The sequence below is a fragment of the Chlamydotis macqueenii genome, chromosome 4 (genome assembly GCF_036417535.1).
Source record: "Chlamydotis macqueenii isolate bChlMac1 chromosome 4, bChlMac1.mat, whole genome shotgun sequence".
NCBI classification, from domain to species: Eukaryota; Metazoa; Chordata; class Aves; order Otidiformes; family Otididae; genus Chlamydotis; species Chlamydotis macqueenii.
In genome coordinates, this window is record NC_141559.1 from 2,645,706 (window position 1) to 2,670,791 (window position 25,086).

General features: G+C 48.8%; 2 protein-coding genes across 17 annotated transcripts in view; one reads left to right on the forward strand and one right to left on the reverse strand.

Moving 5' to 3' along the window:
- Positions 1 to 828: 828 nt before the first annotated feature.
- On the reverse strand, positions 829 to 18,492 carry PURG (purine rich element binding protein G). 7 transcript variants are annotated; one of them, XR_015258572.1, is made up of 4 exons: positions 18,447 to 18,492; positions 16,228 to 17,070; positions 1,612 to 2,635; positions 829 to 1,069 (listed from the first exon to the last, which is right to left on the reverse strand). XR_015258572.1 is itself a non-coding variant. In XM_086747798.1 (4 exons), exons 2-4 carry the CDS (start codon positions 17,055 to 17,057, stop codon positions 6,625 to 6,627), a joined length of 951 nt encoding a protein of 316 aa, XP_086603924.1. In that variant the 5' UTR covers positions 17,058 to 17,070; positions 18,447 to 18,492; the 3' UTR covers positions 6,081 to 6,624. The 7 variants fall into 7 exon arrangements, 5 of the variants coding, with proteins under 5 accessions (XP_086603925.1, XP_086603924.1, XP_086603923.1 ...); XM_086747798.1 differs by lacking the exons at positions 829 to 1,069; positions 1,612 to 2,635 and adding exons at positions 6,081 to 6,672; positions 7,031 to 7,103; XR_015258571.1 differs by lacking the exons at positions 829 to 1,069; positions 1,612 to 2,635 and adding exons at positions 6,656 to 6,672; positions 7,031 to 7,103 and having other exon boundaries at positions 16,209 to 17,070.
- A 759-nt stretch (positions 18,493 to 19,251) lies between these two features.
- Positions 19,252 to 25,086, forward strand: part of WRN (WRN RecQ like helicase) — a 42,847-nt gene continuing 37,012 nt past the window's right edge. For 8 of the 10 annotated variants that reach the window (XM_086746955.1, XM_086746966.1, XM_086746960.1 and 5 more), the window contains exons 1-4: positions 19,252 to 19,447; positions 20,501 to 20,614; positions 21,724 to 21,839; positions 22,708 to 22,853. In XM_086746955.1, coding sequence (XP_086603081.1) covers positions 20,519 to 20,614; positions 21,724 to 21,839; positions 22,708 to 22,853 — 358 coding nt within the window. In that variant the 5' untranslated portion in view covers positions 19,252 to 19,447; positions 20,501 to 20,518. Of the gene's footprint in view, positions 19,448 to 20,500; positions 20,615 to 20,887; positions 21,045 to 21,723; positions 21,840 to 22,707; positions 22,854 to 25,086 lie in introns of those variants that run through there. The other 2 variants (XM_086746957.1, XM_086746962.1) reach the window with 2 other exon arrangements.

Here is a 25,086-nt window from a genome sequence, read left to right on the forward strand (position 1 = left end):
CATCCATCTTTTGTCGTCCTAGCAGTGCCGCTCAAGAAGCAGCTTATTTACAAAATGGCAATCTCCAGAAAAAGGCTGCGTTATCGTTGCCCGAAAAAGCTGTATTTCAGATACATACGGCTACCGGTCTAGGGGTGCTCTGCCTGGGAAATACTGCTTTGAAACGAAACGCTATGAACTTCAAGAACAGGAAACCGCGTCCGGTTCAACAAATACGAGGTGTAGGGCTAACGCAACCCGCCGTACCACAGAAATGACACTTGGAAATCCCTGCTTTGAAATTCATGCTTCCGGTTTCGAGAAGGAAAATCATACGACCTTTAAATTATTTATAAGTGATGAGAAGCTTTCAATAAAAGCATCAATGATGTGTAGATCAGAATGAAATTCCAAATGCTCAGGCTTTAGACTTTCTGCATTTTGTACGGTTACCTAAAGGTGGACGAGAAGCATCTTTTTTCCTCCCTGCACAAAAATATCCACTGTGCAGGATGACACAAAAAGGCCCTTTTTTATAGGCAGGAAAGAAAAAAAAAACCATGTATAAAACCATGAACTTGCAGAGTAGTTGTGAAAGGGATGAAAAAAGAAACCCAGGTAGCAGGCACGCAGTCTCTTTCTCTCCCGCTACGTACCACCATAGCCCCTGAAGAGGCTCTAACACAACGCTGCCCTGAGACCATCTCATGGAGAAGTGAACCTGCACCTTTGGGTGGCAGCCAAGCAAGACACCAAGGCCCCCTGGCAAGTCCTTCCATCCCAGCAGCTTTTCCTTGACCATCAAGATACGGTCTTCATCAAAGATCAAACGGGTCCAGGGGAGCGACGTGTACGTGACAAATTTATTCACTGGGACCTCGAGACCACAGCTGCTGCTTCTGCTTGGGGATGCCACCACCACCAGCTCGCTACCGCTGAAAGGGGTCTGCTCGGCGTTCTCCATCTCTCCTCTCTGGGTATCCACACGCGTCGCTAGACGTCGATGACGCCTGCGTCCGGCATTACGGAGACACGCTCCTGGGGTGCAGCGGAATAATTCCAATACATCGCATTGCTGTAACGATGGTGCCTGAAGACGGGAACATTGGACCGCAGGGACCGCATGTTGAAAGCAAAACATTTTATTACCATCGGTTAAGCTTCATAATGCACACTTACGAGTAAGATAGAGGTTATATGGAGATCACTTTGCTCGCTACCAACTACAGCTTCTGGGATTAAAAGCAGCAGCTGTTGAGCAGTGCATAGCAGGCCAGTGGAAAGAAAACGAGAATAATGTACAGTTGAAACAAGGCGGGGGGGGGGGGGGTAGCTTGGCAGAAAACAGCCCCCTAACTTTAAATTCAGCCAGAATATATTTTTTTTTCTGCTCTACAAAATGCCACAGCGTCCTGGACAACAGCTGGTGACCAAGTACTGTCCCGGAAACGCAGCCCTCCAACTCAACGTCCACCTCACCATCTACCACCTTGTACGGGCGCCACAACACCCAGACAGCAGGGGAAGAGCAGAGGGGACCGCTTTCGTTTGGTGGGGACGACCCCTCAATGGTCGATGGATCGAGCCTATGCGCAAAGCAGGATGCTGCAAATACAGGAGCTGATTGCTCACCTAATTGCAATCCCTTCTCGCAGCACACAGGCGGTTATCGGCAATGTCCCTTCTTTTGTGCCTCCGTGAAGGCAGGCAGGTGGATTTCAACTCGACTCTAACCCGAATTCAGCATGGTTGGCTGGCTCAGCAACAACGTTCTGCAAATCTTGCCCGGTGTTGATTGAGATGTGTGATTTTTGGTTTGTTTCCTTTCGGTTTCCACACGATAGTTTTGACAGTAAATGCCATCCTGAGATGGTTTCTAAAGAACATAAGTTTCTTCCAGTACAAATTGCACCTTCAATCTAAGATAAAAAATACGGTTATCTTTCCTCAATGTCAGAGGTCATGAAAAAGCTATTTTGGACCATCTACTGAAGAATCACTAACACAGTTTAACAGCACCAGCTTTTTTAGCCCAAATCAGTTTACCTTCCAGCCAATCTTCCGCAAGCTGCTTCAAATCTCATCAAACCCTATCCAGAGGAACACTCTGTTCTGATCTCCCCTTTCCCGATATTACAACTCTTATTTCATGTTAGTTTCCGCATTCAGACAAAATTCAAGGGAAAGGGAGAAAATTCCTTCACCGGTAAGAGGACTCTAGGCATCGCTAGCACAAAACTAATTTTTCTTCTCCTAGAAAATGAACTGCTTGGCTAGAAAGGTGAGAAGCTCTTGGAAGAGTGCAAGCCTGGAGAAGGCTGGTGTTTAGGCTGAGGCAAGTGAAAAATTCCCATGTCTTCGCCTCTGGCTTGTTCCCTTTTGAACAGCATCTTCAGCCTCGCTGGGAGGAAGAGGTCGGCATAGGTTTTGAATAACCACAGAGAGAGCAGCTCTAGGGCTTATTGCAACAGCTCAGTCTTCACTCTTACCTCTTGCTCACGTTTCAAGAGCTTGCTCCTCTAACATTCTGTTCCACGTTTGGGGGGCTTGCAGAAATACTTTGGGGGTGACATCTCCTCCTTTATGGGTTAGGCAGCAAAAACGACTGTGTCTTTGCCGGGTTTGGAGCTGCGGTCCCTTCCCGTTCTTGGATTATCTAGGAAAAGGCAAGAAGCTTTCGGAAACCACAGCTGCCGTTGAAACCTTGCGAGGCTGTGGCTCCTCTAAAAAGGAATGAGAACATTTAGGGAGGTTATCCCTACTTTAGAGGGTGCTTCATCAGAGCAGAAAAGAGGTGAGAAAAGCAACAGGTTAAACCCCAGCGTGCTGCTGCAGGGAGGAGTAAGTGGGCACCACCTCTGCCTCACCCTCTGAAATTGTGGGTTTTCTTAGGGAGGCGCACATATCAGCACAAAACAACCCCTGACAAATAAAATTACAGTTTTAAGCTGTTTTTAAAAGAAAAGCCTCTGTAATATGCCTTCACCAAGATAACGCATGGTGTCTTGTGCAGCTAACAGCTGGCAGCATCCGCGAAAATTTGTCAGATGACTCCAGCACTCCTCTTTTATTTTTTTTCCTTTCTTTTTTTTTTTTAATAAGATAGCTAGAAGGAACTTACCCCTTGTTAACTCCAAGGGTCACCCCTGACAGCGCTGAGGGATGACTGTGCTGGCATAAGCAGAAAATGCTGTTAGCGAGCGCAGGGGCTGGGATGCAGCGAGCTTGCGCACAGACTGCAGGCTGGCACACGCCAATCCCAAGGACAGAAATGCTCGTACGCTCTCTGGAGCGGCTGCCTTACTTGAGCGCCAGGGAAGAGTTAAAATTCCCATAAGACAGAAAAGGAAGGCTAAAATAGTCGGAGTCCTGCGGTATCCAGGATTTTCCCCTTCCCTTTGTAGTTACACGGTGATGTGCAATACGTGTGGGAGGTGGTCCCTGGCCTAGGCTCGGGTCTGGAGCTGAGGGCCTCTTGGGGCTTTGCAGCTGTTCTTTGCTCACTGAGTTGACGTAATCCTGGATTTCAGGATCGCTTGCCTCCTGTTTTTTGTCCCGGTCAACAGCAGCAGGGGTGCTGGCAGAGAAGCTCACAAAATGCCGTGGCTAAGGAAGAATCTCCCACGAACGTACAGCCCAGCTCCTCCTCCCTTATGTTTTTGAGTCCGGCCGGAGTGTCTTCCCCTTGCTGTCACTTTGACCCAGGTCCCACATGCAAGCTCTAGTGGTCCCTCGTCCTGGTGGCTCCCTGCATCATCAGCCACTGCAGCGACCAGAGCTAGTACAGGACTGTAAGAGAGCAGACAGAAGACTTGGCAGAGGCACAGTTCTTATCTCAACATCTTTGTACCGACTTTGCTGTGGGTATGCTTATGCCACGTACCTGAATTCCTGAATTTACTAACCCACATCAAGCCCTTGGGTTGATTTCAAAACTGACGTGGAAGCACCTTGCTGTTACGCACGCACGAAAAAGCGACTCTAATTATTCTGCAGCCAATTCTGATGTCCTGGGGAGGATGAAATCCTGGCAACGTTTAGCTCAAGACGCGTACTTCCAGATCGCAGCCTACTTCTGCGTTCAAAGAAACACAGCTAAGGTTACACAAAACCGAGGAGCCAGGCGCAGCGTGGAGTTGTGGTGAGAAGCAAGAGTCTAAGCTCAGAGCGATACTTGGAGCGGACGCAAAAAAGTTTATCCCTGGGGAAGCTGCCATACGTTGACTACAAGAGTCATCGGCTACGGTTAGCAAACGTCCTTTGGGCGTTGGACATTTCCAGAGAGGTTCATCAGCAAGGGCTTAAAAAAAAAAAGGTGAACTGCTGAGGAAAAACCCAATTTGGGGCTCTTGAACCAGGTCGCTTTAAAAGACATCAAAGTAAAATAATTTTTGATGATTAGAGGTGGGTGGGATGGGAAATGGAGACGTTAAATTGAAATCAGTCGACAAAATTCACTTGCCAGCCAGTATTTAGAAGCTAGAAACATAAATGGTTTAGTCGAACAAAGTTTTAGGGCTGGCCCCTGGGTTTAGTTCTTCCCCTGGTATTTACCTTTGTGAATTTGCAAAAGCATCAGAGTTCAGAGAAGCACAGCAGTCTGCCCCAAAATCCCTCCCGCATCGGAGGAGTAACTACTAGACACAGGCACGCTAGTCTAATCCTGCACCCGTCACGAAAGGCGGACAGAGAAGAAAAGCGTTCGGCAGGCACTGACTGGGTTTGAGGATATATAGTACCACAAAGAACCGCATCAAAGCCTTGCCCTCTATTCTCGGTTGTCAATGGCCTCTGCTCATCCCTGCTGCGGTGCCTAGCTGGGAAGAACTCTTTTAAAAGTGGCAACAGCATAATGTTACAGTTTTTGAACTCTTTTCAGAGTTTATTGGCGTCTCAGCAAACAGACTGGCCTCAGAGGCAGCTGGGTTCCCTCGCAAATATCTGCTCTGATCAGCGCTATAAAGATCTTGGGAGTGATCAAAAATCTGGAAGAAAAGGAAAAAGCAGCTATCGTGATTGCCTCTCAAACAGAAATACATCTGTTGACGGCACACTGAGTTTCAGCTCGTCCAGAGCGGCAACCCGACCACGTGGCAGCAGACGCCGCGCGCAAAGGGAAAATGACAATTTGCACAGCAGCAAGGGGCAAAGGGGAACTTGCAGAGACAAAACAACTCCTGTTCAACACCAGTTACCGAGTCAAGCGGTGGGAGCGATGCAAACACCCAACTTTGCCCCCTGCGAGCCCTCTGCTTTGCTCCCGCGCTCCGAAGCCGTCGGGGTTTGCTGTTACTGGCACGCGACGCGCTCCGGCTCGCCCTGGCCAGCATTAACGCAGAACAGCAGGGATAATTCATTTATGGGAAGAACACCAGGACCGCATTGGCACATTCAGCCTTTTCCCTAGGAAGAGGAGGGAAGAAAGAGCAACAGATGTTAATATGCTTAAATGGACTTCTGGAAGGCGCTGCGATACACGTGTCAAGTGACTGTAGAGCGCTGTGAGAATTCGCATGGAACAGGACGTACCTTCTCTATAGCTCTATCTACACAAAATGCTCGGGTCACCTTGCAATAGAAACGTTACTGAGGAAAATCCGATTAACTTCCAGCGAAGCCAAAGCTTCTGGGAGCTGGAAAAAAAACCCCAAAACCCAGGGCTCTTCACGCAGTTATCTCGCACGGCTGGATGGGCACTGCGCGTAGCGCAGCTGGGAAGGAGACAGCGACAGAACCACGTTAAGACAAGGCAGCTGAAGGGCTTTCTCAGCAGCATAACACCTAGAAAACCAGTAGAGGGGCTGCAAACTTATTTGGAGGAAGGAAGGACATCCCCAGTAGAAGACAGAGTCACCTTGGGGTGAATGCCAACGCCAAGTGTCTTGCTCACGTCAGGATTTCACCCGCAGCGGACAATGCGTCTCCATTTCCTGCGCAGGGCAGCGGCAGTTGATGACTTGCGGCAAGATTTTGAAACATCTCCCTTTGCAAAAACTAGGAAACCCACAGTGACACCTTTTCCGTCAGAAATATTGATCAAACGTTGGGTTATATTTTTCTTTCCTGCTCTGACTCTGTTTAAAGCAGGAGGAGCTCTTCCTCTATTTAGTGTTTTACTACTGGAAGGATCACAGAAAACTGCAATTCAAGCACAGGCCAGTTTGGCTTTGAGATCTTAATTTGTAAGAGACGAGTAACAGCAATGCAGAACTAACGCTGCAGAAAAGCAGAAAGCCCACAGATGTAATGCGAGGAGGGAAAGACGGGACACGAGCACGAACGATGATGGCGGGAGAGGAAACAGGAGAGGCAGAAGGAGTGAGAGGAATGCCAATTTAGACAAAAACTGAGCTAAAGCTAGCAAAGTTCATGTCAAAATTCGGGTGACTACACACATTCTTGCAGGATGAAAACACGCTTTTCTGTAACAATCCTTGGAGATGTGGAAATAGAAGGGAAAGTTTGTATTTCCCAACAAATTGGAAACTAGATGCATTCTTTATGTTTGTGTTTGAACAGGTATCCTGTTAGTGGTAGAGTCAGTGCTTCTTTTGTGAAGATGGGGAGGGCATCATAAGAGCATTTAGGAGAATATTTAATCTTTAGGGGAATACCTGTTGATGGGCTTTTTCTTCTACGTCCTATTCAGAAGTAAGCGGAGGTACGAATGATAGATCGTGTTCTGCCACCCCACTGTGAACAGAAAAGATTGCTATTGCAAAGCTTTGTGGAAAATGTGTGCTCCGGTATTTTAATAGTCCAGATTTTCTAAAACTACTCCACAAGGGCAAGAATGACTGTTTAGGTTCTGTACAGCCCACTGAGAGAAAGTGAGGAGAAACAAAAGTCAGCAGCTGGAAAAAACCACAGCCTCACTGAGGAACAGGTTACGATTTCTACAATTAGTCTGTTTAATTAGTATCGCAGGCAATCTGGTAGGATGTATCACGTGAGGCTCCAATGAGGATTGCCCCGGATACTGCCCTCTTCCATATCTGAATCAATGATTTGACGACGGACAAGAATTCTCTCGCTTGCAGATGGCACATACCTGGGAACATCTGTAAGCACCGAGAGGAACAGGAATAGAACTGAGAACGATCTTGGCAAACTCAAGAAATAATCTGAAAAGAGATGAGATGCAGCACGGTCAGGATAAATGCAAGCTTCTGTGTCAAAGCAGAAATAAAACCCTCTGTACAGACAGAAAGTGAGAAATGACAGCCTTGGTAGCGGCTCAGCCGAAGAGGCCCTGTGAGGACGCAAACTTATAAACTGGTCTCGAGTCCAGCATGTATCCGTTGTTGAAAAAAAAACCTGGGAGTACCAAACCTTGTATGTTCATAATCCTTCCACTTGAGGCTGGTAAGATCACAGCGAAAGTGCTTCTCCTGGTTTTGGATTCTTTAATTCTGGATTCAAGAAAGAGACGGACTGATCAGAAAGCAACAACACGACGAGGGCTAAAAATTACCCTTGGTGGGAGGCTTTGTATTTGCTTAGAAGAGACCTGACAACAGTCTTTAATTATGTAAAAACTGCAGCAAGGATGGGAACAAATTGTTTCCGTAACTCCTCTCAAGAGCACGGCTTGCAAGGCAAAAAGCGACAGAATTAGACAGAAGCAAGGGGAACGCGGGCTGGACAGCAGGAAAAGGATCTGAGAGTCAGCAGGGTGAACCACTGAAACAGCCGGGGGGAGGGAGGCTGGGAATATCCACCATGGGAGATTTTAAAGAGCAGATTTTTCCAGGTTGTTCAACTTCGGGAAAATATAGATGCTTTTTGCTGTGTGGACCCCAAAACGTGCCATTAGAGGCACCCTCGTAGTTGCAGATTTAAGCTTAGAGTCAGGCTGCTTCGTAACTTCCTGCAGACCACTGAACGCCAGCCCAGCTGGAAACCGGTGCGAGGAACGGTCTGTGTTTAGCTAGCCACACCTCAGAATGGGGCACCACATCTGATGTTCGCCTGAGATCCCTGCCAGCCCTCTTGTAATAAATCTTACACGACATCCTCTCATCCTCCTTGCTCTGAAACATCTTTGGCCTTTCCTCCTTCTTGGAAGGAAAGTTGGAGGTGGAGGAGTTCTTGCCGGGCTTGTGAGACTCCATTCAGCATCGAAACCCAAAATCTATTGAGCGACCCAGCGGTTTTGGCAAGAAGACAATACACCGCTAAAGCTTTATGCAAAACAGTGGGGAAAAACAAGCTGGAAAATGGAGCAGTCGAAGGCCAGGAAGTGCCACAACTCAGGATTATCTGCGTAACCTTAATTCTGACTGCTTTGGATACATGCATAGGAGTTTAATTATGCAATCTCTTACAACTTTCCTCCTGTAGCATACAGGTTTCTTTTTCATTCATCATTCTGTATCAAAGTTATCCAGCCTCCGTTATCAGGAGGCTCAGCATCAGACGCCGACAGATTTCCCAGAGTCTTTGCAATTATTACAGCACGTCGGTCACTCAAAGCACAGCTTTCAACAGCCGTGGACGCTGACCGCTTCCGTACATCAGACCTGAGAGGCCACGAAAAAGAGCAGCTGCCCCATCGATAACATAACCCTCTGTCACACAGCTCCGGCCAGTTCCCGGAGCGGGAGGCAGTCGGAGTGGCGTGCAGAGCAAGGCTCCGGTGAAAAGCACACACCAACGCCCATAAATTGAAGCGGCAAAAGCAAATTTTGCAGACGGCCAACGCTTGCATGCTCTCCTAAGTTTCTGCAGGTACTTCTGGGCAAGCCTCGGCTTCCTCCAGCACAGTAAGAGCCAAGCCAGTTGAGTTTTAAAAAGCAAGCTGCCAAAGCAGTAACTCCATCCATCGGATCCGTTTGGCCCCGACGGGGTTTGTCGGCAAGGCTCAACGCTTGCAGGCCGCCGCACTGCACGGCCTTGGACCGGCAGCTTGCTCAGCCGTAGGGCGTTACTGCCGGAGAGGTGCGTCCCAAAGAAGGAGACCCAGCCAAGGAGAGACCCAGCCTGGTCTCCAAGAAGAGGACTCTACAGGAAAGCAGGCTCCGGCGCTGACGGTCCCAGCCGTTCCTGAAAACCATCGCCGTGCTCTGCGATTCCCTGGAGCACAAATCTCGTCCTCGCTTCCCTCTGCCCCCTCCTGCCTTCTCGTTCCTCTGCCTCGGTGGGAAGCGCTTATCTCTGCTCTTACTCCCCCTCTCCCTCCGCCTCCTGCCAGCAACATGTGCTCAGAACAACGACCAGATGGGAATACTCGTAAGAGCCCGAGGTTAACCCGCGGCTTTTATCCCACATACTCTCTGCTGTTTTGAAATGCAGATTCTATTGCACGCGACTTGTAGTGTAAAGATTTAACGTTCATAGTACAGTATGTTGATATTGCTTCTGAAATCTATCTCCCTGCTCGTATTGCACATTGAACATCTCCGACACGGAAAACAGGAAAGACGACAGCTAAAATGTTAACATCTCAAAAGCAAAGGACCTATTGGAAACAGGAAAACATTGTACTATTTTTTTATATATATGCATATATATGCATTGAATATTCCCCTCTCCCTTCTCTCTATGTTAATTTGCACGTCATACACATAAATTCACAGCTGTTGTATCAGCACTGCGCTCACTGGCGTTGGGCAGAGCGCCTTCGCTTTAGCTGTCTTCCAGCAGCCGACGCAAAGGCCCGTCTTTTCCTCCAATGGATCTCTGCGTGGCAAAGCACCGAGATGAAGAAACAGCTAGACGCAAACTTCTCCTGCCCGTGGGATGGATTTCCCCTCACCGCGGTTACCAAATCCTTCTGACCGGCTGCATTTCCAGCCAACAACTCCAAGGCAGGAGCCGTTACCCTTCTCTGTTGAATACTGGTACGCAGGATGGGTCTGAAACACCTCAAAGACGAAGCATGTTTTTTTCCCTGGCAATTTCCACGTGCCACTCCAAGTGTTTCGAGGTAGCCTATCAAAGAGGAAGATGAATTAGCAAGTCGTTACGGAGGGTTTTACTGGGGAGGCTAAGCCAGTACCTCTGGATCCAGGACAAACACAGAACACGTCCAGCAAGCATGGAAAGGCCAGCAGGTACATCCAGCGTACACCCTTCTAGAAGTTAACGCACGTAAGGGAGCCCCGAGGCTGTGGGCGTACGTTTCGCACCACGCCTCAGCATGTGGAAGGAACAATCTGATTACATCCATCACAGGAATGCCAAAACGACATCTGGCTTCTGAAACCTCAATTTATGCTTTGACATTTCTCAAAAACTGATTTTTAATCCATGTCATCCATCAGGAGTTCCTGATATTTTATTTTATGTTAAAATATCGTTGCCCTTATGGAGGTACGGGCAAGGAACTGAACATGGGCATGACGAAATATTAGGAAGAAAAATTGGTGTCAGCCCATGAAAGCTTCTGCAGATTTTGGAGAAACAGAGCGGCGAAAGACCTGGCTTCAGCTTTTTCCAAAACACCCGAGGACTGAAGCGTGTTATCCCCTGGCAGGGGCTTTTTTCCTGTGGTCACAAGAGAATTCAGCCATTTTTAGGCAAGGAGCAGATCACCCGGAAACATCACAGCCATGATTTCGCAGCACCGACAGGCTAAGCGACAGCGAACTGCACGCGTGTAGGATGTGGAGGGCAACCGAGACCCTTCACACGAACCACGGTCTCGCACAGGTTTCACTTATACCAAGAAGAAAAAAGCCTAACGGGTGAATCTTGGTTCTTCAGGTACTCAAATTTGCTTGTTTTTGCAGCTACGCAATGAAATTTTAGCGGCTGCAGATGATCCCGTGGGAGAAATCTCTGACATACCAGACAACCCTTGCACCCCAAAGCCAGAGTTCACGCCGGCAGGATCAATGCTGGAGGGACAATTCGTTTCGGCAACGGCTGCGGGGTGAAAGTCCCGCTTGGGTTTATGCAAGTAGCTGATGATATCTTAAGTGCAGCCTTTATTTCCACTCTTTCTCGGATAAACTCTTTATTTCGAATACAACTGTTACTTGAAAGGAATGTGGAGGGGTGGGAGGGATGAATTTTAGACATCACAACACGCTAAGTAACTAAAAATAAAGGGCATTTTCATTTTGGGGGAAACAGCATAGAAAATTAAATGGGAGGTATACCTTCCTTTAAGAATTATTTTATAAATTGTATATATATACTATACGTACAGCAAAATGTAGGATTGCCGTGGAACTAAAACTGCTTCTTAATCCGTTTTTGACCTGGTGCAAAATCTGCCCAATAAAAATATGCAATAATAAACCTTTTTTCTGCAATAAAAATTACTACGCTTGGATAAAAGGCTGCAAGTCAAGCGAGCAGTAGGCTTCCTACCTGCTACCAACTCCCTTCCTCATGAGATTAGGTCACTTTAACAGGGCACAGGGGAAAAAAATGGACGCAATCATTAGACTACGGCGTCTTTAGCAAAAAAAAAAAAGTGTGCCAACGTTGATTTTGGTAATTGCTTGCTTTGTTTTTTTGTATGAAGGATGGGGTTTTAATGCTTCTACCTGGGGTTTTATGAAGATGGTAGAACAGGTCTGCAGAGGCAGGGGACCGTGAGATGGCACCGAAAGACGATGTGGCTGGCAGTACCTGCAGCTGCTTCTCACCTACGACGCCTCCAAGGAAGAGTTTTGCCTTCTTTTGACTACGTTTTCCCTCGCAACCTTGCTGAAAACCTAAGGGAGGAGAACGCTCAAAAGCAGAAATCTTAGAAGGGCCGCAACAAACAGCATGCAACCAGCTCTCGGTGAAATAACGCGTTTATCCAGACCAGGAGTAGGAGAAAACTGCCTCCTTTTTAGACTGTGTCCTTTAGATAAATAAGATTATTTCGCTACGAGCTACTACAGGCTACAATATACTCACGTAAATATATTAATGCTTATATGTGAATATGAATTTGATTATATCAGATACAGATAAGAAACACTTACGACGACAAATAGATTACCAATAACTGCTGCAGCTGCTTGCTGGGTCAAGTCTGTCATCGAGACTTGAGGCGATGGAACTGCCACGGCAGGTTTTGCCATCCCCCTCCGGAACGCCCGGCGGGTCGCTCTCGCCACGCCAGTGCAAAACGCTTCCCGACCTTTCGTAAGCGCGCCCTTGCCTCCGTACTTTACCAAGAAAGCCGCCCCGACGGGCTGGACGCAACACAAACTCCCCGGCTGCGAGGCAGGGGAAGCCCCCGCAGCCCCTTCCCACCCGGAATAAGTTTTTTAGGGACCGCCCCAGCTCCGAGGGAACTGCTGAACTTGGCTTTGTCGAGACGATACGCGAAAAGCTCGGGTTTAAGCCTCGGCAGCAACGTTGGGGACCTAATTTGCAGACAGGGCGGGGATACGGTGGAGCAGAGGATGCTCAGCAACTCTGCAAATCGAAACTTAAAAAAAAAAGAATCCCACTCTCGGTGGTTTGAGAGGATCCTTAAAATAGCGCCCGTCTTCCTCTAACACACGAGAGGAGCTGGATCAAGCAAGTACAACAGGTCTCTTAGCAGACAGGTGCATGCAGGAGACGGCTTCTCTCAGCCTTAGACTACGTTACCGGAGCATCCCCTTACCAGAGAGGGAGCAGAAGTGTGCTCCTAATATTATTTACACAATATAAAGTGCATTACGATTTAATTATTGAACTGACAGACTTTCTGCCGGGACCACACAATTTTGAAAGAGGTGAGGGCTTTCATAGGAAATTCTCTCATGAGAAAAAGAGGTTCAGACTGGTGCTCTTCACCCTGTCCTCCTAAGGATTGTTTTTGGCCGTTCTTTCTAGTGCAAATAAGCTTGTGTTTTCTCAAGTTTAAGGGACGTGGCAGTTTCAGGGCATCAGGAACAAACGTTTAAAATGCATCAGGGATTCGGCGTTCCCAAGCACGAGCAGCCCGCGTCATCGCCGCTCTCAGAAGCCGGAGAGGCGCTGCCAAAAATAACGAGGAACCCGTTTCCGAATTTCACCGTTAATAGCCTTGCATTGCTACATCTTCAGTGAGTCCGTATTACCCCCCAACGGCAATATCTGCAAACGTCGGTGCTTTCCACCGCGGCGCAAACCCGTCGCTAGCGGTTTTACCCGCGGCTGGTTGGCTACGAACGCGAAGATCCCCATCCGGTTTCAGATACTAAGGTGCATCCCGTGCCGGGGAAGTAAACGCATTAGCGGATCCTACGGGATACCCGCGTGCCAGAACCGAGCCCGACCCGGTAGCCAGCAGGCGATGAATTCCTGGGTGATATTTACAAGAAACTAATGCCATGGGCAGGCCAATTCACTAACACAGGATAAAGGGAGTTTTAAAAAAATGGTTTGAACGCATGCTGCTATCAGCCAGGCTGCATTTAGTTCAGCCAAAATGGCGAGTGGGCAGCAATAAGGAAATCCATTTCATGTCTTTTTTTTTTCTTCCTCTTTTAAAACAGCAAAGAAAATATCCCTTTCCAATCGCTTTGCTCATCGCAAGTATTTTCCTCACCGACACTACAAGAATACAGGGAAGGCATGATCACTTACAACACACGCAGTAACTCGGGTGAATTCCAGCGCAGGAGCTTTTACGATCCCTTGAGGCAAAGGTAGGCTGGGACGGGGAGACGTCAGCCTCGTAGGGGAGGAATGCCACGTAGAAACGCAAAGGGGAAGGCGAGCGTAAAAAGTTTGTACATTCATAGCTCCGGTTTCTTGGAATACAAGTTAATTTTTACTCCAGGCACTGTGATGGGCAGCAGCAGTCAGCGATACGCTAACATACGCTTCAAGGACTCATTCGCTAAGTTCTGGTTTTACATTAATAATAGTTCTTTTCATGTTTGGTTTTTGTTTTGTTTTGTTTTGTTTTTTTAACTGACCGTTAAAAACATTGGGACCAAAGCCCTAAGAGCGAAGATGAACCAGCGCCCCGTTTAACCTCCAGCTGATTCATCACAGTCCGCTAGCTGTTGGAGTGGTGGAGCGAGAAAATCTCTCCGAGTTGAAAAAGTACCTGAAAGAGCGATCTGCGCAGAAACGGACGGGAGTTTTTGACACTAAGCCAAAGGCTTGGTTGCTGTAACTGCTATACGTGGTTTTACCTAAAGGGGGAATCACCTAAAACAGTGAAATTAACTTTCTTACTTCCTGTCACAACCGTAACATTTTCCTAAAGGTTCTTTGGTGACTTTGGTGCAAGCTTTTATTTTTTTTTCTTTTTTCTTTTTTCTTTTTTTTTTTTTTAATGTTAAAACAGGTCGAGTGTTTCTAGTACCCAAACTAACGTCCGGATTATCCTCTTGGTTCCCACCCTTGTCTCCCCAACTTTTCTCGTTACGGTTAATGGCATTAACAGGCAACAGCATTCAGATCGAGCGTGGCCGTGCAGCGTGCAGGTGCGTCCAGACTAAGAGCGATGAACGGTCTGGTTGGCGATAAATACGTTTCACAACAGATTAAAAAAAGAACCGTGTAACGGTCAGAGGGGAAAATAGCTGGTCCACGTGCACCCTAGGCCACTCTGTAAAAAAAAAAAACACTTCAAGCTATTATAAATATCTGATTGGGCACGTTAATGCTTGCTTTAAAAAAAAATCTGAAAGGTGGGCAACACGTTGTTGAACTACCTGGAGCTGAATCCAACTCCCGCTGGTTTCAGAGGGAAAGGATCAAAGGCTGGAAAAGCCCCTTATGTTACAATTATTCAGTTTTTAAGAAGTGATAAAGAATTTTCCAAGTCTTTCCTCGACCTTCTAAAGAGGTAATTGTGCACATTTTCCCTCCAGGCAGAGAATTCATACCGCAAAATGTAAAATTTAGGTTACGGAGACTTCAGCGGGACGACACTGAAACCTCGTGGTGGGCGGCCAGGAATCGAATTGCTTGCTGACGGCTCCAGCTTTGAGAGGGTGGGAAGGGAGCGGTGGCAGGGCACTGACACGATCTCCCAAAAAGAACACCTGTACAATCAACACGACACGGTGTTAACCACGGCTTGGGGAACGCGCTACGGGTAAGTACGACAGAGACGCCTTTTTATCCGAATCCAACGGTGCACCAAACCCCCCAAAGGTCTTTCTGGCAGCAGGAGGAGAAAAACGCCTAGGTAACATCGCGACCGCATTCACCTCACATTTATGAGAGAAGCCAGGAGCCTCGGTCGCGGCAGCCCCTCCACCTCCGAACATCTCGCTCCACAGCCGCCTGCTAGAACCCGTAACACCCCTAAATACAAAAATATCTTTTGACATTTTGGACATTAAAAACAACAAAAAAAAATCATCAGCCTCACACGGGCAGAACACGTAGATGAGGAGCGGGTTATTATTCATCGCCGTTAACTCGGAAGGCTCAGCACTCGAGCAGAGCTTTGCTATCCTGAGACACTCAGGCTATTCGGTCAGCCCAAAACTACGAAACGAATAACAAATCTCCCGCTCTTCACCAGCACGTTACAAAGGTCTGACCGGTTATCGAGGTTTTACCCACAGAATATCGTTTCAAACTCAGCAACCGGCAGATGCCAATTTTAAAACCTCTGCTTCTCCCCATAGGCATACAAGCAATTCACACGAAGATGATTTTTGTTGCAAATGCCCTGCGACTGCGCTGCTCGGCCTTTTGACTGAGCACAGGCAGAATCCAGTCCCGAAAAACCCGCCATAAGCAGAAACCGATACATTTCAGCATAAGATTTGGTTGGTGGTTTCTTTTTTTTTTTTTTTTTTCTGTCTCACGTTGAAGTGCAACACAAGCCTTATCTAGACTATTTAAAGGTCAGAGTGCCGGATTCTTTTTGTGCTGATACGCGTACTTCCACAGTCTTCAACGCTCGAAGTGGCTGACTCACACAGACTCGGGAGGTCGGTACTTTCATAAGACATACGGAGATGTTTTGGGCGGAATTTAATGCGATAACCAGACTCCTATAACATTACGTACTGGAGTTAGCAAGAACTACCGGAAAAGGACTTTATAAAAAAATGGGGCGACTTTAAATTACTACAGGTCAGTCCCTCTCACCAATTTCTGCTTGTTTTTTTTTTTTTTGTTTTGTTTGTTTTGCCAGACGGCCAGTCCAGCGCACTCTAATCGAGACCCTCTTGCTCTTCACCACTGTCCCCTCTGGCATCCATTCTTTTTTCTTTATGGCTGTCGTAAATTCTCCTCATCTCTTCTTCGTACTTGATAAAATTCTCCCCAAACCGTGTCCACGCTTTGTACGGAACCGTGATGGTGTTACGGTAGGGCGGCCTCACCTCACTTACCTTCAGGAAAATGCCGTACCTGTTGGATCCCACGTCGAAGTAGAAGCGCTTGTTGTCCACTCGGAAGGAGGTGCCCTCGGGGAGCTCCGGGGGCTCGTCGCCTCCCCCTCTGCGATCCTCTATGTCCCCCTCGCCGTATTCTTCGATCAGCTGGACCAAAGCATCCCTGAACTCGATCATCCCTTGCGCTGGAAGGACGATCGTCTGTTCCTGTCCCAAGCTGTGGCCAAAATAACCCATCATGCCAGGTCCCCGACTCATGGTTTGTCTAATCCGCAAGAAGCGTCCCCGCTGATTCTCCTTCAGGTCCAGGTAATACTTTCTGTTGTCCCTCTCGATGTACTCCGTCTTGAGGACGCTGTGAGGTTGCTCCTCGGAGCCCACAGACACCGGAGGCGAAGGCGGCGGGGGCTGCTGCCTCCTCCGGGGATGCTGCTCTTTGCCGTTGCTGTGTTCGTGCCGGTGGCCGTGGCCGCTTTTCAGGCCCAGGTGGGCGTAGTGCTCGATGAAGTCCCCCAGGCAGTCCTTCAGCTCGGCGGCCACGGACAGGGAGAGGGTCAGCTTGCTTTTCCTGATATTGTCCTGCCTGCCTCTTCCTATCCAGACCTCGGCGATCTTCAGGAAGCGGCCTCGGGAGCTCTGTTTCACATCCAGATAAAATCGCTTCTTCTGGATGTCCACCCTCTTGGAGGCCAGCTCCTGGATCTCCATGCAGCCCCCCTGCGAGGAGGCTGCGTAATGGTACTGCTGCTGGGACTGGGAATAAATGCTCCTGTGCAGGCCAGAGCCTCCCAGGTTCCTTCCTCCTCCTCCTCCTCCTCCTCCTCCTCCTCCTCTCTCTCTTTCCATCTTTACCAATCAGCTGGAAATAATACAGAGCAGAGACACAGACGACAACATCAGCATCAGGGGCCTGCTCGGCTTCCCGGCGGCGTCTCTGTTCGGCGCCTGCATCCCTCTCGGCTGCCACGGCACGCAGCATCGCAGCAAAAGGAGCCCGGGGGCTCTTCCCCTCCCCGCTCCGATTCCCGCCGGCCGGCCCGACGTCCTCCCGGACACGGGAATCCTCCTTGCAGCCAACATCCCTCCCTGCCCTGCAGATCTCCCCGTGCCCGCCCCCCGACCCCAGCATGGCAGCCTGGCCCCCAGCCCCGGCCCTCGGGCTCTACCGACCCCACCAGCAGCCCCAGGGCACGATCCCCCCCACGCCACTGCGCTTCCCCTCCATCACCCACCTCTGCCCTTCCTCCCCAGGGCACTGGGGGGGCACTGGGGACCTCCCCAGCACTGCCTCCCCTCCCTCCATTGCCTCCCAGAGCTGCAACATCTGGTCTCAGCGCCCCCCCCCCCCGCCCAGTACTGTCCCCCTGCCCACCCTCCAGTGCTCCCAGTGCCCAAAACTGTCCCCCCAGGGCCCTCCATTGCTGCATCTGCTGCCTCAGCACCCCTCGAGTTTCACCTCCTTCCTCCCCAGTGCCCCCAGCATCCCCGTGCCCCCCATCACTGCATGTCCAGCCTCAGCAGCCTCAAACCTTCAGCTTTTTCCCGTCCAGTGCCCCCAGCATTGCCCCCTCAGTGCCCCACTCCCAGTGCCCCCAGTGCTGCCCTCCTAACCCTTAGTGCCCTCACTACTGCCCCGCCACCCCCAGGACTGCTCCCCAGTGCTCCCAGTACTGTCCTGCTACCCCCCCAGTTCCCCAGTACTGCCTTCCCAGTGCCCCCCATCACTGCATCTCCGGCCCCAGGGCCCTCAAAGCATTCTCCCCCCCCCCAGTGCCCCAGTAGTGCCTCCCAGTGCCCCCAGTACTGCCGCTGCCCCCCAGTGCTCTAGTACTGACTCCCAGTACTGTCTCTCCGTTCTCCCAGTCCTGCCCCCCAGTGCTCCCAGTGCCCTCTCAGTGCCCCCATCACTGCATCTCCGACCCCAGTGCCCTCAAAGCGTCACCTCCTTTCCGCCCCCGGGGCCCCAGCATTGCCCCCCTGCCTCCCCCAGTGCCCCCACTACTGATCCCCAGCGCCCCCAGTACTGCCCCTCCAGTGCCCTCAGTGCTCCCAGTGCTGCTCCCCAGTGCCCCCAGCACTGTCTCCCTGGCCCCCAGCGCTCCCAGTCCTGCCCTCCAGTGCCCCCAGTGCCCCAGTACTGCCCTCCCAGTGCCCCCCAGCACCGCATCTCCTGCCCCATCGCTGTCCCCCCTTAACCCCTCGGCCTTGCCGCTCCTCCCCGGCCCGGTCACTCACCCCACAGCGCCCATCGCCGCCGTTGCCCTTCAGTCGCCGCCGCCGCCGCCGCCACCGCCCGCAGCCGGCGGCCCCGCCGCCCCCCCCCCACCACGCCGCGCAGAGCCACGGGCTGTCGCACCCCCGCCGCCCGCTCCGCCCCGCCCCGCCCTGCCCTGCCCCGCCCCGCCGGCCTGGCCCGGCTCCGCCCGGCCGAGGACGGCGGTGGCGGCGGCGGCGGCAGCACGGTGGGGGCCGCCGGCTCGCCGGAGGGTGCGAGGCCCTCCCGGCCCCGGGACTACACTACCCACAATGCCCCGCGGCCGCCGGGGCCGGCGCCTCACCGCGCATGCGCGTCACCTCGAGTAACCTCTCGCCGCCGCTGCCCGGGGAGACGGCCGGCCCGCGGAGAAGGGGCGGAGCCGGCTGCCTCGGTGACGTATTAAGGGCGCGACGCGCCGTGACGTTAAATGCGTGAGCCGCCGGCGGCGCACGCTTAGCGGCTGCGGTGTCGGGCCCGCACCGGAACGGGAGTCTGTGAGGGGCTGAGGCGTCTCCCACGCGTGTGCGCGGCGGGGCCCGGAGGCGGTCAGCGCTGCGGCGGGAGTCCAACGGTCTGCTTCCGAGCTTCCCCGCTGGATCCCGGCCCGCCGCGGGGACCGCCGGGCCTTTGCGGCCTCCGCCCGGCGGGGAGCCCGGGAAGGGTGCGCGGCGAGGCGAGGCGGGGCGAGGCCTTCCTGCCCTGCGGTACCGGGAGCCGGGCTGAAATATCCCTTCCCCCCCCGAGGGGGGTTCCCGTTGCGCGGGTGGCCCTGGGGCCTACTTGCCCAGAGGTACCCGGTGAGACTGCAGCTGTCCTCCCAGGAATCCGGTGTTTTGGCTTTCGTATGAAGGCTCTGCTGCAGCTCGACGTCTGCTGCTGGCTGTCCCGAGGGAGCCCGCGCTCCTTGTCCTCGTTTGGAAGCTGCCTGCGCGATGCTTAGCGCTTGGAAGTTTTGAGTTCTTGGTTTAAAGCTGGACAGGTGGGTGATGCTGCGATGAGCAGCACTTCCTTGTATCTTGTGGTGACCAAAGCTTGGAGCTTTAGCTGTTTTTTTTTTTTTTATGAAAACTTGTTGCTAGAGTGATGGGGTGGCAATATTGATGTCTGCTGGGTGTCATTGCTTTTAGTTTTTAGCCTCTCTGCTACTTTCTGTCACTTTGAGCAGTAGCAGTTTGTGGGAACGGTATGCCTCTAACTGAAGTGTTTTGCTAGGGGCTATTTCGTGACTGTTTCAGTATTACAGTACCTTCAGGAGTTGTCCTGGAGGTGAGGTTTGGTTATATTACTGCAGAAGTGGATATGTAAAGAAGGGAAACACTGCCTAGTCTAGACTATCAGTCAAGAAAGAAAAGGCATTTTGGAGTACTGAAGAACTGAAACAGCGTGGCTTGCCTAGGATTTGTACAGCCTTGTTGGTGAGGCACTGTAACTGGAGAGGATCTTCTTCCTGAGACAGTAGTGGTCTCCTTTTGTTGTTGAAGTGCGTTGAGCACAGGGGGATGAGAGAGAAGAAGCAGGATAAGAAGTTTGTTCTTCGTGCAGGCCTTGGGGCGACATCGGTATGAGTGTGGTAGTTCTTGTTGGAATATTTCCAAATAAATTGATCAGGAAGTGCAGCTATCTGCTTTTAAGCTAGGTGGCTGGTTCCTGTGCTGTTATCAAAAACAGCAGATGAATTTGGCAAATTAACGAGGGCTGTGTTGACCAGAGATGGCAGTAGGTGTATTCTTCAGTTCCAAGGTGCTGACTGGTACAACTAACTGATCTTTCTTTCCCAGCAGGACTTTAAGAGGTTTTCCTCTTTCCTTTTTTTTTTTCCTTATTTTGGTTATTAGTATGTGGACAAGAATACAATGCCTAAAGCTCTTCTTTTTAATGCAGACAGCTCTGTAAATAGTAATTCTTCTGTGCGAAGCGTTGTAGGGTCAAGGTGATGATCTTGTGTAACCTTGTCTGTCCTGATGGTGGTAAGAGCTTGCCTCTGTATAAACTATTAAATGTTTTGTTTGTTCTGTTTTTTTTTTTTCTAAAGCAACAGAAATGTGGGAAAATGAGTAGAATGGATACGCTAACTACCAGTCTGCAGAAGAAATACCCGCAGTGGATGCTTACACGAAACCACGAGGGAGTTCTGGGTGATGAAAAGGTATGTCATCGTGGGGGGGAGATGCAGCTCGTTACAGGCTGCATCATCAAACGACGTTGGACCATCTTTTTAATTAGACCTGTGCCTCTTATGTTTCTGAATATTTACAGCTGTTCTGTCTGAGCTGCGATTAAATGTGCACTCCTGTGCTATTTCTCGTTTACTTAGTTTGTTAAAGCATCTTTTTTAAAAAAAAAACCTAAAATATCTTGTATCGAACCAAGGCTGTTATTATTTCTGTGGAAATTTCTTCATGACAATCTTGAATTTCAGTGACAAAACCACCTCAAGCTTAAGGCAGCTTTGGTGCACTGCTTGCCCAGTGATGTGGGGTGTACACCAGTGAGGACGGGGGATTTATCTTCCGTGCAATCTGAGAGCTCAAAATGCGACAACTTAGAGTTGTAGCCTGAGAGGGGAGTTTGTGCTGGTAAGGCCCTCCAGCTTCCTGTGCTTGCACGTGTTCAGTGTTTCAGAAGGTGGTGCAGCTCAGAGGTATTAGGAGAGTTAATTGCTCATCAAGATAACGTAAAAATTTCTGGTGTTCCCAGAATTTCATGTCTCCTTGGATGTGTTTTTCTGCAGAGATGAGCAGTTTCACTAGAGAATTTCCCACTAGAAGGGACCTTCCCCTGTAACATCTAAAACTGCTTTGACAATGAGAGAACTAATTAATGAGAGCAAATCAGGAGACACAGTTCAGCAGTTTTCTTTTTGTAAAGCGGGAGTAAACAATTAGTAGCGTGGATATTAAAAAGTGTCAGTTAAAAGCAGCATGACTTCTCATTTGCTGCGGTGCGGCCTGTGTGCTGTGGCAGCCTGCCTCAAAACGCTCTTTGAGGAAGGATTTTGATGCAACTTGCACCCTTCATGAACTGGAGGAAATGTTTAGTTGTGCAAGCATAAAATCAGCAGTGTCTTCATTTCAGCATCTCCCCCTTCTGCACAACTGTTTCTGAAAGTCAGAACCTGGGTCGCGTGTTGCGGCTGCTTCTACAAGATTGTTGTGTTCTTCAAATGTGTGATACTTAAGCATATTTGCTGGCGCACCTCTGCGGCAAGGTTCGGTGTGGCTGCTAAAAGACCCTCTTCCACATGTTGTTTGACAGAAGTCTGCTGTTCAGAGGAGTGTTTTGGAAGATGGGCTGCCATTCCTAGAGTTCTGTGGCTCCCTCGTTTACAGCTATGAATCCAGTGACTGTTCCCTAATATCAGAAGATATCAGGTAGTAGCTCTTCCTCTCTTTTTTTTTTTCTTGAAGTGCTTTTTCCTTTCTGAAAAGGACTTGGCTCTTCTCTCTCTCCTTCTCTTGGCTGATTATGCTTTCACTGTGTCCAGAGGTCAACAGTTGAACCAGAGCAAACATCTGGTGGTGTTGACCGCCTTGTTCCAAACGTGTCCTGCTGCTTGGTTGCAAGCACAATCTGAACCGATTTCTCGTGATGGTGAATTGTCCCTGTGAGAGATCTCCCTCGTTTGTCTACAGCACGTGGTGCTTTCAGAATAGCTTCTTCGGTTGTGCTCTGCCGTCACCGTTTTCTCTTGAATCTTTTTTTTTATGGGAGATGCCATCATTGAACCTCGCAGTATGGATAATTCTGTGAATTTCAGTGACTTCCTGGGGAAATGTGAGCTGTAAGAATTCAAGCCTAGATGTTAGTTCATAAGTGGGGACTGTATGTTTGAAGAAAAGGTAGTAAACTCATGATACAATAGTTGGGGTTTTTTTCCCCTGTTTTTGCGTAGCACAGCTCAGAGTACTGGAGAAAAGAAATCTAAATCAAATGTTTAGTGCAGTGGGATAAATAAAAAGCAAGATAAGAGTAAACAGCCAGGTAGTTTGAAGCTTGCTGTGCTACTGTTGGCATGCAGTAAGATCTGTTGAAGTTCTGACTGGTTTGAAGGGTTTCTCGTAGCTTTTGGGATGGGCAGGAATTTTACCACCTTACGATCTTGATACTAAAATGGTGTCTGTGTCCTGAACATGTGCAAGGAAAATGTACTGGCTGTGATTCTCTTAATCATCTCAAGGCTGATATTTTACATCCTGGTAGAAGAACAGTTAATTGTGAAGAATATAAATTTCTTTTTAGGCAGAGCTTATCAGATGGGGCTGCTGTTGGATTTGATATTGAGTGGCCACCATCCTATACTAAAGGAAAAATGGCGAAGATAGCTGTGATCCAGATCTGCGTGGCTGAGGAAAAATGCTATTTGTTTCACATCTCTTCCATGGCAGGTATGGTACTTCCTCGCTTCTTGGTTAGGGCATGAGTTGCCCTTTGTCTTTTGTGATTTAGTTTGAACTGGAGCATTGAGCTGATACTTTGCATTGCACATAATAGTAAAAATCTGTCTCTCTTCTCCCCTCTCCTGCCTGTGATGAAGGGATTTATTCTTTGACTATTGTCTGGGAATATCAAGGGGATGTTGGCTCAAGTCCTGCCTTGTGTGCTGTTAATACAGCACTTAAGGTTCTGAATGGGGCAAAAGAACTTTACTTTAGGATTATTTTTCTCTGGTCAAGGATATTTTAATTGAACTTGAATAATTTAATTCCCTGCTCACAGAATAAGCTTTTTTTTGTGCCAAAATAAGCAACAAACCTAAATTGAGCTGGCTGTATTTCTTTTTAATTTGGCTTCATTATCAAAACCCTCAAAAATGATAGCAATTGTGCTGTTTGTTCCTGATACCTGCGTTTTGTGATGCTGGTTTTCAGTAGGATTACTGGGTGCCTGATGTGATGCGGCTGTGGGGAGAGGGGGAGGTGTCTGCTCAGCAGTCTGAATTCATTACAGATCTGAATAAAAGCTTCCAAATAAGTAAAATAGGAATGAGGCAAGGAGGCTGCAATTTTATAACCTTTGGTTTGAATGTGAGATTGAAACTGTGCCTGTGAGATGTCTCTGATTTCCCTGAAGTGTGTGTGCTGAGGTATAAGAACGATAATTTTAATGTAGGTGCTCAATCCTTTGTCATTTACAGCAAATGAGGTAGAAAATTTAATTGCTGGAGGCTATTCAGTCCGGGAGCGGACACGTATGAGTGCACAAAAGAAAGGTTTGAGGACAGGAAGCTAGGGGAAGAAGAGTCATAAAGAACTGAAACAATTTTAATTCTAAAAGTGAAGATGTTTGTGTCAATGCTGGGCACAGTTAAATGTGGGCTACTGCTAACTGCGCGTGTTTCAGCAGAAAATGGTGTCTCTGCCTGAAACGTTTTCTGAAGTTGCTGTTCTTGCTAAGGAGAGATGTGCTTTGAACTGGGTGAGGGGTCGACTTCTGTGCGGGAACTGCAGCCAATTTCTGCTTGTTATTCAGAATAAGTTTGACTTGCAGAAATTTAAATGTTGGATGAATTAGTTGGATGAGACTTACCTTTTTTATTTTTTTTTTTTTGCAAGAGAATTCTACTTCCTTCTGAGGAGGAAGAGAGCAGGCGGTTGTTCGACTGTATACAAAGGCACCACAAAAAGGAAAAATTAATATATTGATCAGGAACATTCTTCATGATTTTCCACGTAGCTTTTTTTTTTCTTAGACTTAAAAGAAAATAGAGCCAGTTTTTTCAGGTTGTAGCCTCTGGATATTCTTCAGGTTAGTTCTTTTTAGTTCATACAGTTGCTCTTCCAGCAATGAGGTGGTGGAAATGGAGCAGAAGTCCTCTACTGAGGAGTCCCCATCCTTGAAGGTTTTCATGATGATAGTCTTGGGAGAAATCCCTTGTTCAGTCAGCTGCACATGTCGCCTTTTTTCAGCTCAACTGTATAGAGGATTCTCCATGTTGTGTTATGCTTAAGGTGGTTTAGTGATGTTGTCTTTCATTACATCTGCATCTTACAGCTTCAGGCTAGTACAGATTTGTGGTTTTTAAAAGTATTTTCCTAATACTTTGCATCAGATGGCGAACTTCATAGTCTGCAGCTCGGCTGATTCTGGCTGTAGTTGTGCAAGTGTCTGTGTGGTGTGTCAGTGCTAGCTGTACAAGCGTGGAGATTACTGTGTAAAATAAAATTAGTGATGCAGTGCGATTGTTCAAGTACATTAACGCTTAATTACAGTAGAGTGAAGGTGAAATAATAAATCAAAATGAAGCTGCAGCCTGTGTTCTATGCACTTGTGCAATACTGCCTGTCCGTGGGTCCTAGACAAATTCAGAGTATCCAGCTGGGGTTCCTGAAGGTATGTATTTAAATAAGATGCTTGGAATTTTAAATGGCAGTGAGCACGAAAGGGAGAAAAAGACTGCTTTTGTTGAAGTAGGAAGTGTCTGAGGCTGCTCGCTCTTGTAGAAAGCCAGATATGAAAGCTGCATGCTTTTATTCAGTGCTGTAAACTTGAAAATACCCTTTGATCCAGGATTGCTGTGCCATCAGTTTGGGCTAAATCAAAATATAATACTTGGTATCTCTGTACATCCTTGACTTTTTTCTTACCTGAAACTGACTTTCAGCAAAGAATCTGGTTGGA